The sequence below is a fragment of the Pelmatolapia mariae genome, linkage group LG3_W (genome assembly GCF_036321145.2).
Source record: "Pelmatolapia mariae isolate MD_Pm_ZW linkage group LG3_W, Pm_UMD_F_2, whole genome shotgun sequence".
NCBI classification, from domain to species: domain Eukaryota; kingdom Metazoa; phylum Chordata; class Actinopteri; order Cichliformes; family Cichlidae; genus Pelmatolapia; species Pelmatolapia mariae.
Window position 1 is genome coordinate 52,212,945 of NC_086229.1, and position 13,462 is coordinate 52,226,406.

At 37.7% G+C, this 13,462-nt stretch overlaps 1 protein-coding gene across 2 annotated transcripts in view; it reads right to left on the bottom strand.

Moving 5' to 3' along the window:
- Positions 1-431: 431 nt before the first annotated feature.
- LOC134624631 (serine/threonine-protein kinase DCLK2-like) overlaps positions 432-13,462 on the bottom strand; it is a 28,389-nt gene continuing 15,358 nt past the window's right edge. The window contains exons 6-16 of one of the 2 annotated variants that reach the window (XM_063469644.1): positions 11,594-11,667; positions 11,430-11,499; positions 10,746-10,851; positions 10,157-10,214; positions 9,947-10,066; positions 9,548-9,694; positions 8,850-8,983; positions 7,771-7,848; positions 7,510-7,606; positions 7,089-7,169; positions 432-6,963 (exon numbers count right to left, since the gene is read on the bottom strand). In XM_063469644.1, coding sequence (XP_063325714.1) covers positions 6,832-6,963; positions 7,089-7,169; positions 7,510-7,606; positions 7,771-7,848; positions 8,850-8,983; positions 9,548-9,694; positions 9,947-10,066; positions 10,157-10,214; positions 10,746-10,851; positions 11,430-11,499; positions 11,594-11,667 — 1,097 coding nt within the window. In that variant the 3' untranslated portion in view covers positions 432-6,831. Of the gene's footprint in view, positions 6,964-7,088; positions 7,170-7,509; positions 7,607-7,770; positions 7,849-8,849; positions 8,984-9,547; positions 9,695-9,946; positions 10,067-10,156; positions 10,215-10,745; positions 10,852-11,423; positions 11,500-11,593; positions 11,668-13,462 lie in introns of both variants that reach the window. The other variant, XM_063469643.1, reaches the window with a different exon arrangement.

The following is a 13,462-nucleotide window of genomic DNA, read 5'->3' on the forward strand; positions in this document are numbered from 1 at the left end:
CATTTGAGATGTAGAAAACATCAGCCAAATTTTTTTTTTTTTTTTAAAAAGGACTCAGTGAGGCACAGCAGCAATGTCTAAGATGGACCCTGAGGGTCTCTTTCCGGGACCAGAAATCAACAGCTGGACTGCCACACGTCCTCCATGACATTGTGTCTGAACGGCATACGCACTTTGTAGATCACATTTTATGCCAGTTGCACGGAAGACATCCGGAAGACTTGCTGCCCAATGCGCCGAATGGCCAAATGTCTTGTGTGTGTTATTGGGAGGGCTGGGTTTGGGGGGCAGGGGGTGGGTCATCTCTGCTTGCCTTTCTGTAAAAGTACACCACTATGTGTCAAATCGGTCTTATTTGTGTTATGTTATCTAGCCATGTCTCTATGTTTGTATGTATCACAAGAAACAGCACTTCAACATTGTATCATTGCATTAGTTTAATTTTCACAGTTGAATGCATTTGTTTCCTCAGTACAAATCGGGGTATTCCCACCCCCCTTCTTCTCCAGCTTAATATCAGCAAACATCCATGTTTCATATGAACACACATCACATTACAGATCATTATTAGCATTAACACATGTCTACAACATGTCATTAAAACTCTTTTCTTCACTCCTCTCCTTCCACATCAAGCCAAGACTAGTTTTCCTAAAAAGCACCTCAAGGTGAACTTATAGTTAATCTTTCACAGCTTTGAAGAAATTTGAGCTGCAAAGCAAGCTTTTTTTTTTCCTTGTTGAATTGTCCAGTTTGTGTTAACAAATTGATTGTGTCTAAATTTGTAATTTAAAGATTTTTCATGCAAAAATCCTGTTATTAAATGATTCAAGACATTCTTTAGTAAATTGTACTGACCTTAAAGCTCAACCTCAGACTCAGATTTCTTTTTGGAAAACGAGCCCAGCTTGGTTCAAAATCCTAACTTGTCTAGTGCATAAAAAATAATTAAAATAAAAAACAAAACAAAACATCAGCTCCTGTGTATAATGTGGCATGATGTAAAATGATCACATACACTCACACACTCAATCAATCACATCCAAATCAAACACAAAGGACCCAGTAATCACAGCCACCCGGGTCAAAGTGAAACTGAATCATCTGTTTCCAACTTTGTTCGAAACAGTTCAAAGTGTACTAATGACATAGTAAAACCTTACAGGTCATGATCATCAGGGTTTTAATGCCAAAGTTTTTCATTTACAACCAAAAATAGATTTTTTTCATTTGTCAGCTACCTTTCTTTGGAGAATTGCAAATGTCATGGACCAAACATCTAAAACATGTAAAACCAGCCAAGCTGTATACAGTGATAATGACAACGATGTACTGACGTGCAAGAATGTTAAATTATTTAGTGGATGCTTGAAAAACCCAAAGAAATCAGTAAATTTCAGGTCACACATCAGTTAGACTAATTGCAAGAATGTAAAGAATTAACCCCCCCAATCAACTGACTTTGAAAACATAAAATTAATATTAAACTTTGCATGAGAAATTGTTTTCTTCCCAATAATTTGACTGCAAATTGTGTCTCAAAAGTCCTTGAAGATTTGGTAAACCATAATAAATTTGAAAACTAAAAGCAACAACAAATGAAGGAAATGAAACTAAAGTGGATTTGTGAAAATGGCTGGCAGTTAAATTTGCACAATGGGTTCAAAGTCGACAACAGCAAAAACTAATAGATGCTGAAACGCATCAACACAAGTGAAACATCAAGTTTGGCTTCTTGTTGACACGGGTGGCTGCAACAGTAGCAACAAAAGGCTCTTCTTGGTTTGGTATGAAGTATAAAAAGGAAACAATTAAGACTACTGGGTTTATAGCAGGCATAGAAGGTCAAAGACCGAGCCGCTGACTGAGGGTTTGGCTGCCGCTGAAGGTCTTCATGAGTGTTCAATGTAAGATGATATGTACGGCTAGCTTGTTGGCAACATCCTAAATACATTGTTGGTGCTACTGAATATAATACTGTCAAGTGTTATCATCAGCAGTTACTGAGTACATGACCGTAACATTGTAATTTATAATACTGCAGGGCTGTAACAAAATGTCCAAACATTAAAACATATGACAGTAATTGGTGCTAATTTGGTGCTAATGATATAATGCCATTCAGAACACAATTAAATTGTTTTAATTCTGGGGCTTATTTTATTGTTTCACCTAAAAGAAACCCCAACAATGTATCCATCTGCAGCTATTGTTCTGCTGTGCATCAGAGGCCATTTAATTGTTTAAAGAAAACAGTCACGTATTCAACGCTCTGCAAAAGTCCCTTTTCTAGACATTGATGTGTTTAAGAATTTGAAACGGGAGTGTACCAGCAAGGTAAAGTGTGTTTTTTTTGACTGTTTTTTTGTGCAGCATGCATTAGTTATTATTACACCAATCATTGGTCCGGGTCTTCTTAAACAGTTGCATATGACATTAACTTGTTTTTATTAACTTGTTCATGTTGCTGGAATTTGTTGTAGGTATTAGTTTATGCATATTTATGATTGTATTATTTATTAAAAGCTTGTTCAGTGGTTCCTGTAATCGCCTAGTTAGAGTCAGGTAGCTGTAATTTTTTAATGTGTGAGATAAATAATTTTCTGCCCTTCAAAACAGTTTGTGAGCTCAAAGTTATTTCATTAGTCCCACTCATGAACACTTCAAATGCTCCTGCCAAACTCTCAATGAGCAGCTCCAGCCTAAGGTCAAGGCCATGGAAAGGTTATGCTAAGCTCAAAGGTCACGGTAAGGTCATAACACTGCATTAGGTCAAGGCATTTACCCAGATGACGATTGACACTTGGTTTCAAGTTTTAAAGAAAGATGCAAACAGACTCAGAACTTACAAACCTCATACATTCCAGTTTTTCCACAGGACTTCAAACATTATGTCGTGGAAATCAACTACCCACGCACACAAACACACTTTTTTGTTGTTGTTGTTTTTAAAAACAGGCATTCCTTCATTCTCACTGATGTATGATCAGTAATATCACAGACAGCATGATGGATGTGTGGATGGAGCAATATGATTGGTGACACCTCACAGACAGACGTGAGCACATGATGAAAGAGCTCTGTCAGTGTCCAGTCCTTTGTTGCTACCAAATCTATCAAGAACTTGACTTTAAGGTAAGAACTCTTACTTCACACCCTTCAGAAACCTTGAATATTATGTTTCTCCACTATTTTTTAAATTGAATAAGTATCTATTGAGAATGACAAAATGTTCCAATATCAATGTGGAAAATCATTTGTTTCATCCAAGAAACAGTCTCTTTGGGTAGCACAAGGTTTTTTCAGGGTGCTGACACCACATGTCTACTATGAGACTTTTTTTGTTTTTCATTGTAGTAGTATTTGTTCAGGCTGCTACTGTTTCCCTACTTCACAACTGACTCACACAGACAAACAGACAACAACAGACAGAGTCATATTTACATTATTTACAACATATTTTATCCTCCGTAAACTGCTGTGAACTGAGGAGAGGCAGTAAGCTCGGGGACTGGACTCAAAGGTGACCTTTATCTCAGTCATACTGCAGGTAGAAACTTTAAAAGGTTGTTGAAATTGTTTTTGAAAATGTGACATTTTGAAGTCCCTCAGTTAATTTCAGATACAGTGTGAAGCCTGGGGGAATAGGTAAAGGACAGAAGGCGAGTGAGATGACAGGATGTGTCCTTCAGAGGAACAAAAGGAGTCTTTGTACATAAGGCTCATTGTTTTTGGTTTTCAGTGTTCAGAAACTGGCTTGAAAAAACCTTCACTGAAAAATTCCACTGGAAATTATCCTTTTAATTAAACCATTTATCAAAACCTTTAACTGCTTAATTTTACTTAATTGGTTTAATGACATGTTTTAAATATTTGCTAACAAATTGAAGTGCTGTAGTTTAATATTTATGTAAACCTGACTTCCTATTTTAACAGTATATTTACTTTCTGTGCAGTATAGAGTTATGTGAAAAAGAAACTAAGTGCACTGCATGATTTTTATCTTTTACAATCAATTTTAATCTTTCTCTGTATAACTTTATCACAGCGAAAGTTATCAGTCTCTCACACTGTCGTGCGGGAATTTTGGCTCACTCTTCTTTACAACTTTGTCTTAGATCAGGGGTGTCCAACTCCAGGCCTCAAGGGCCAGTGTCCTGCAGGTTTTAGATGTGTCATTGATCCATCACAGTTGATTTAAATAACTAAATTACCTCCTTGACACATCTTAAAGTTCTCCAGAAGCCTGGTAATGAACTAATCATTTGATTCAGGTGTGTCAGGGTGATATCTAAAACCTGCAGGACACCGGCCCTTGAGGCCTGGAGTTGGGCACCCCTGTCTTAGATCATTGAGGTTTATGTTTATGCACAGCTCTGTTAAGATCCTGTTAGAGGATCTCAATCAGTTAGAGGTCAGGAGTCTTTGCAAGCCCTTGATTCTTTTGATTTTCCAATGACCCAATTTCAGCCAAGCTTCTGTTGTAAAAAAAGATGGCCTCAAATTTTACTCTAGAATACTTTGATTACAGAGGAGTTCATGGTCAACTCAATGCATACAAACCATACATGTTCAAGCTTTTCTGGTTATACTAAACCTCAATGTTTATGTGTAAATTTTCATTTGTTTAATCTACACACAAACTTGGTGTACAAGCATTAACTTAAGATTTCATACAGAATAAACTAGCAAAATGTGAACTTTGAACAGAGAATTTTTTCTTTTTTTCCAGTCTTTTTCCAGCTGATGAAGTATTTGCCAGTATCTCTCAGTAGGAAAAGTCAATTTCCCAAAATGCAGACAAATTCTGAATGCTTCAAAACCAAAGCAAACACAATGAGCCTTCAAGTGTGGCTATAATAAATATCAAACTTCTAGGGACTTTAACATATAAGAACAGGCACAGTACTCAATCACCTCCCCAGTTTGCAGGTGCAAGTAGAAGAAATGAGAGACGTCCTTCGGGCCAGCAGAAGGAGGGCTGGAGGGCAAAGGCAGAAGAAATGCGACGTTTCCCGGAATAAATGGAAGACATCCTGGTTGCCTAGCAGCAGGGACTACAGAAACGATAACCTCTAAACCAGAGGGAGCATTTGAAAACGAGTCAGGTGTTCATATCTTAAAGAAAGTGGTTGACGCCTTTTTACAGCCGTCCAATCAGTTTTTCCAGTGTCATTCAGATAAGAGGTAAGAGCCATTTACAAGAAATGGTAATACAGTCCAATCAGACACTGGATCATAAAACAAGATGAGTTGAATAGCACCTTCGTGGTGTCCCGACATCGATATAGTGTGCGTCCTTTAGCCGGGCATTGTGTCTCACAACAAAATGGGCATTTAATAGCATTCTAATAGAGCTCATCAGCAGCAGAGACGTGTCTTGTAAAAGTCTTCAGTAGTTGTAATGGCACAGAACAAAGATGGGATGGTGTTTACAGGATAATCAATAGAGAAACTGGTTTGCTATCAGTGCAACAAACTCCCATTGTTGCAGACTTGTGCAGCTTCCAATAGAAATAAAGAAGAAAAAACATACAAAAACCCCCCAAACAGTAGATCCATCCAACCAAGGGAAGTAAAATGGCTCCAGAGTAAAAGCAAGGGAACACGATTGCTTCCAGCAAATCAAAATAGTGAACAACTGTTCTAGACACTAAACTAAGTTTGGGGAACACTTACTTGGTTGGTTTGAGATGACACAGGTTGTATTTTAAATCATGTAAGAAGGGAAGTGTTTGGTTTTCACTTGATCTAAGGAAACTTATTATTTCCACTAACTTACATATTTGGTTTTCCAGATGGCATAGGATGGGCCACATTTGCTTGTTTTCCAGTCCTCCTCCTCCTTTCCTTTCTTCAGTCAATTTATAGAAAACAATCTGCATTCTTGACTGGACTTTTTGGGTTCCACTTGGTGAATAAAGAATGTCTTCATGACCCGATAGGGGATATGTTCTAGACCTGAGAGAACCTGTTTGTTGGTGATATGTTTGGGATAGATTAGAGAGAATGTATTTTGATGAAGAAGATCAAACTGAACATATTTTAAATCACATTCAATTTACTTTTTTCGGTTCTTGGCCAGGGGAGCCAGAGTGACCATATTTAAGGAACTTGTTTGGTTTGCAGACTACTGTTTGCTTTCTAATTAGTAAAGTAAATCTGTTTAGTTTTCAATAAATTAAAGATCAGTGAGGGATCTTGGTTGGTTTCCAGTGGCTTTAATCACATTTCTGATTAAAGAAACAGTAACAGGTTCTGCACCAGATGTATAGTGTTCAATTCAAGCGGATGATGGGTTACTGACAGGACTTGCTGACTTGCAAAGGGAGAAAGTGGATGAATTCCACATCACAAGAGAGGGAACTTGTTTTGTATCTCACAGCCAAAATGGGAATATTTGTGGAAGAAAATTGAAGCAAATCATTTTATTTCATAAAGCATGATGGGACTGGTTTCATGCCAAGTAGATTGAACTAGATTGGTTTTAAATGAGGGGACCTCTTTTCGGTCTTTAGAAGGATGAACGTGTCCAAGAGAAAGAGGTGGAGAAACTTCTTCAAGTCCGATATGCTCTGTTCAGTTTCCTGAAGATAAAATTAAATAAGAGCCAAGAGGAAGTGATTGGTTTGGTTTTAAATGGAAACGAGAGAAAGCTAGAATTCAAAGCAGAGTTGTTGGCTTCTAGAAGTTAAAACTTCTAGACCAGATTAAAGGGAACTGATCTGGTCTGGGAATTAATGAGACGTCCAGATGTAAAGAAAGTTTCTGGGTTTCCAGTGGACCAAACAAAGACTGTTCTGTTCTTCCATTCAATAAGGGGGATGTGTTTTAGACCAGAGGTGAGGGAACTTGCTTGGTTTCAAGTATTGGTGATTCTTCTGGTTCCTCTGTTTCCAAAGTGTCTCCACTGTTCTGCTCTTCAGCACTGCTCACAGTGTTGGATTCTATAGGAGCCTCATCCTAGACAAACACACCATGTTTTACTATGAAAATGAACATAAGCATTGAGTATCGATGACCACCAAATTAATAATTACTGTATTATTGCAGTATTGACAAGATTACATGAGTCTGAGTACTCTTACCGTCACCCAGGGGTGCGACAGGACCTCCTCGGCAGTGAAACGGGCATCCACATTCACTTGCAGCATCTGACTTATCAGCATCTGAGGACCAGATCATGCAACAGTTACCAGTGTCCGGTGTCTGCAGTACACTGTACCAATGTGCTGCTTACTAGGTCACATTGCTGTATTTCATGCTATGTGCTGCTGAATAGCCTCTAATTTTGAGATGGTTAAAATTCAATTTTGTGCTTCCTCAACCCACTAAATAAGAAATCAAACCACTGAAACTTCTGGAAAAACATTAACTCAGAAACCATCTTAGCAAAACGCAGGGCTTTAGTCAATGTTTGTTGAAGCCACAAGATAATCGTGTTTGTTCTTGAGCTGATGTCGGATACCAAACAATGTATTTACTGTTTGCAAACTTCATGAATGGTACCTTTGCCGGAAGGCTGATGGTGTCCCAGTCTGGAGACGGAAACTCCAGTTTCCCTCTGAGGATCTGATCAAACAGCTCCTCCTGAACATTATTCTCACTGAGGAAGAGCAAGAATCAGGAAAAGCTGTTTATTAACGTAACCAAAATGATGGTAGGTTACATGATACCAGAACAATACAAAAGACAAGACTGCGTTAATACAACAAATGAAATAATTAACACATGCATGACTGGATAAACAACAACTTTATGCTAACTCACCTTCTGAAAGGAGGAAATCCACACAGCAGGATGTAGGTGATCACTCCTGCCGCCCAGATGTCCACCTTTAGACCATAACTGCACACATACACAAACAAAACAGTCTAATATAAGAGACGGTTAACTATAAATAAGCATCTATAAGAAAAGGCAAGAAGTTTTTTTCTTTACAATCAAAAAATAAAAGAAATATATATTGATACATTTCTGACTTAAGTTATACTGCATGTTGTAAACAACACTATTTTTTATAGCAACAGGATACAAATCAATTATTCTGGAGGTCAATTTTTTTTCAAAGACTTATTACATTAACTGTCACTAAATGTAAATATTTATATTTATTTAACATTCATATATATTTTAATAAAGTGAAATTTTGGTCTTTTAATTTGAATAAAGTTTTTTCATTCATTTAATTCATTCATTATCCATTTAAAATTAAAGCTTTAGAATCAGACAACAATGCATCATATGTAATGTACATATATATAATACCACCAAATATATTACGTTTATTTAGACCACCACCAAATGTCTAAATTCACAGTATTTGTAATTAAAAATTATTATTTTTTTACATTTCTATAATGGTTACTCCACCAGTATATGCAAACTCTTTAATCAAAGTGATGTTTAATTGCTAAAAATAATGTTGTCACCCTGTGCATTTTCAAATTTACTGTTTTACAAGACAGCTGAAAAAACGTAATGCACAACTTTTGAATGAAGATGACAAATTAATGGGTTTTAGAGGTATTTATTCTAATTTATTTTATTCTGCTAAGCAAAAAACATATTGCATTACATCAAGAGCCAGCCTTTCACCAAGTCTGTCATACTGACAATTTTAAATTGGTTATTTATTATTTGGATCTGCTCTTTTACATTTTTTATGAATGCAGCTGTAGAAATCAGACAGAAAACAGGTCTTTAAATGTGCTTTTCATGTGCACGGCTTAATTTGCAGTATTTTTCTGCAGACCAAACAATCTAATATTCCTGCTTTCAACCATCTGTCCCGATCAACTTCAGAAAAGGAGATTAGCATAAATTTGGGGTTTTGTGACCTCTCTTACCCGGTCTCAGCAATGATCTCTGGGGCGACGTATGTCGGTGTGCCACAAACAGTGTACAGCGGTCCTTCCACCACTGTCGCCAAACCAAAATCCCCTAGCTTCAATGACTTAGTGCCATCTGGATATTCACAAACCTGCAGGATACAAATACATGAAATCTTCCCAAGGTGCACACAAAGACTGCAAAGAGAGAAGGTAAACAGCACCACAGGCTTATTTTTTGAACCTGATAATCATGTTTCCAAATAAACCAGGAATTCAACAGAAGTAATAATTACTCAGCATCAACCTATAGTTAAAAATAATACAGCTTTTTTTAAAGAATGACCTAAAAGAAGTATTGTAAATAAATTACTTACAAGATATACAACTATATTTTACCTTCAATTTATGTTCAAAGTATTCAAGAAAGTAAAAAATTACTCATTAAAACATGTCATGAACTTACACTGTTCTTAATTTAAAGTTTGCCTTACTTACGTTAGGTAATCTTTTTAAAAAACATTAAAATTGTAAATGTAAAATAAACAATGAAGAGGTGCATTGTTTGTAGATTACAGTTTATATGATTTAAAATTCAAGAAACTGTTAAAATAAAAGCTCCACAATTATTTTTTTTTTCATCTTTTCTGAATCTAAAAAACCTAACTGCAAAATAAAATTCAAGTATTGTGAACACGATGTGTGCGTGTTCGTACCAGCAGGTTCTCTGGTTTGATGTCTCGGTGTACGATGTTCATTCGGTGCAGGTACTTGATGGCTCCGGCCAGGTTGAACACCATGGCGCTGGCGTCTCGCTCGCTGTACTTTGTAGAGGAAGTGATGGCGTCGAACAGATCTCCGCCCTGAACAGACAAAAGCATGAAAATAATACATTTGTTGTGTTTCATAAAAAGAATAAGAGCACTGGAGTGTTAGCAACTTTTGTGGTGATTGAAAAGTTCTTCGGTTTCTTTATTTTTCTACATGAAAAACAGAGGCAGCAACAGAAGCTGGAACCTGAAAAACATTCAGTTCATAATTTTTGCTTCAATCAGCAGCTGAAATTTTCCAATGTAATAAAACTTTCTGGAGGAAAGAGGAAGAAGAGGAGGAACCTTGACGAGCTCCATGACCAGGAACAGCTGAGTGGGCGTTTCGTCCACCTCGATTAACTGGATGATGCTCGGATGTCGAACCCTCCTCAGGACCGCCACTTCATTTTCTATCAGGTGCTCCTGTTTACACACACACAGAGGTTTGGTGTTTTCATCAGTTCAGAGGACTTTACATAAACTCAGGATCAGTCAGGGATGAGTGAGTGTTACCTTCCCACAGCAGCGAGCTTTGTCTATGATCTTCAGAGCGTACTCCTGTCCTGTTGACCTGTCAGTCAAACAAAGATAAAATATTACAGATTCACACACCTCCTGAATCCCAATGTTGAGCTACTGCTCTCAGAGGGCTACACTGAGCCTGAGAATAATACACAAAATCTGTCTGTGTTTGTTTCTTTGACCACAAACTTCTCCAAGACCATCAGAAGTTCAGGAGCCAAACTTGGCACACAGGTATATCTTCGGTCCCTTGAGGTTCTTATCTATATCACATCATGTTGCCTAGCAACCATTTGGCATTTCTGGACCTATAACACCTTATACCTTATAAAAGCATTGTAATGTTTTTAATTTATAGATAATAACATCTAATTTATATCTACAAAACTTTAATTATGCATGATATGTTGTAACAGCATCACCTGGTTACCCGGCAACCATCTAGCAAACGGCTAACATGAGGCATATTTGTATATAAACTCCACCTACCACTTCTAGTTTTTGACTTTTCTCAGTGTGATTAAGTATATCGGTTTGCAAACAGCAGGTGCATTCACTGAGTTATGTGATGGTTATTTACCTCTCCATGCACTCCTTCACCACAGCAAAGTTTCCGTCTCCGATCACCTTTCCAACCTTGTACTTCTCGTTGATGGTTGAGGAAGAAACTGTTCGATTGCCGTTCACTGTGAAAAAAAGACTTTTCAAATGTCACTGACTTCCTAAAGTCTGAACACACAACCTCTGAGTTAATCTGAAAGTTTCAGAGTTTGACAGCTTCCTTCAAAGCATCACCTTTAGAAAATCTGCTTTCAAACCCACAGAGTCACAGATGTGCTGTCATCTTTACCCCCTTCTAAGCCACTGAGCCTTTTCTGCTACAGAAGTTTTCAGTCTTTATTTGGTCTTTTGACTTTCAAGCACTTGTGCGACCCTCAGAGTGCAAGCCAGGGAGCATGCACTGATGCCAGAGGCTCAATGCTTTCAACCTGGCACTGGGCACACAGTGAGGTTCTCAGCCACCATGTGTACTTTTATCAAGAAGCTGTTTTTAAATAATTCACTTTGATATTCAGCCTAAAGCCTCTCAGGTCTTTCAAACAGCCATTAAACTCACTCAGCTTCTGTGTCATGTAGGGGCTTTTTTTGTAAAGTTGCATCTGTTACCAAGAAGTTCACATTTCAGGGTCACTGACTTCAGATATTACACTCACAAACGTCTGACTTGATTAAAAGGTAAAAACACACACACACACACCTTCACCTTCTGCAGTGTCATCTGGCTGTTCGGCCTCTCCGTTTACATCAGTGGAGGAAGCATGACGAGGTGAGATCTGAAGACAAATGTAAGGATGAACCATGAGACATTTTTATTGCAAACAACAATTACAAATAAAAACAATCCATCAATCATCTGATCATTGTGACCTTGAGGCTGCGTCGAGTCCCGGGGCTGGTGGGGGATGGGCTGGACCTGGATGATTTTCCAGAGGCCTCATTAGCTGAAAGCAAGAAGGAAGTGATCTGATTGGTCAAAATAATTGTATACACATACCTGTGGATCACTGCACAAATTTGAAGACAGAGATGAAGAAGCACATGGTGGAAGAAACGGATGGTTAAGTGTGCTAAGAAATTATTCATGTACTTCATCCTTATTTTCAAACTCAGTGCCCATTTTCTGCAGTTTAAACCTGGTCCCTTGTGAAAAAATGCCCACAAATCTACTCAGAGAGAACACTGACAGATGTTCATTATTCCATGTAACCAGGGACAGTTAAGAGCTAATTTGGCACATTTTAACCAGTTTGTGACAAGATTATGAAACAATGTTGCTTTGTAGCCTCTGGTGTAACTAAATGAATCTATTGCAATACTAATCTAAATCCCTATAAACCAGGGATAGGCCATGTGAGTCTTCCAGTGATATCTCTGTGTGACTATCAACACTAAATAAGACTTTTACCTACCACAAATGCCTTAAATCGTTTCGCTGAAAAGCAGCAGAAATCAATTACCACACATGCTTTGCCCAATTGTGGGTGCTGACACTGCACCAAGAGCTGGCACACAGTCTGCTGTGCAGATTTCACCGCTAATTTATTTATATTTTGCTCAAAAAATGGGAACTATGTGCAGGGATTCATTAACATCATCACAACCTGAACTCTCTTACACAGCTTTCTTGTAATTTCTTCAGGAACAGTTCCCCAGCCTTCTGAAGGACATTCAAAGCTTTTCTTTGGATGTTTTTGCCGTTTGTTCTGTTTTCTGTCAAGACGATTCCAAAGTGCTTCAATAATGTTGAGGTCTGAGCTCTGGGGAGACCAATCCATTACACTGTGTTTTTATCCATATATGTGTTGACTACATTCGCTGTGTATTTGTTTGGGAACACGGTTGCACTGAAATATGAATTTACTGTTAATCAGATCTTTGCCAGGTGGTATTTCCTGTTAGTATCAAATCTAACAGTACTTTTCTGTATTCATTGGTCCATTAATCCACACCACAGGCTAAAATGCAGCACCAAACCATGACAGACAACCATAGAGAGCTGCAAACACAGTGCATATTAAAAACGATTTGAATTAAAAATTGTAAATTAGGACTTGTTGTCTGCGATTTTCAGTCCAGTTCTTGTGTAATTTGGTATATCTCTGAATCTATTCTCATGGTTTCCTTCATTAAAAATGGCTTCTTGACATCCCTCTTCCACTGAGAACATTCTGATGAGGTTTCAGTGAACACTAGATGATCAGTTGAAGGACCAGATCCGTCTCCTTCAGGTGTTTGCTGGATTTTCTTTTTAGTTCTTAAGGGCATGACCTTCAGATACTCTGTTTTGCTTTTTTGTTACGTTTTTTTCCTTTGCTCCTCCATGGCATGTTACATAAAGCGCTATGAGTGGAAAAGTGCTTTTTGAGGACACGCTGCACACCGAGATTAGATATGGCAAGTTTCTTTGGCTAACAGCTCTTTAGGAATCACTTTGTTGGTGCAAAAATGTTATTTTATATCTTTCAAAGTGTCTGAGATTTTTCAGAGATTTGAGTAAAGAGGCAGGAACAAGTGATGTGTTTTTGTGACAGGCTGTTGCAGCAAAGTGTCTAAAGATAGATTATTTTTACTAAGTAAGCTGTTACCATATGTGTAGAAAACACTGGCTCATTATAGGAGTTGTTAAAAAAAAACTTACAAGAACGTCTGGGTACTTGGAAACAAAATATAAAGAAATGTTGGATGGCTCAAGTTGTTTGTGCCTAAACCTGGAAATGAATTTCGGTGCAAATTTTA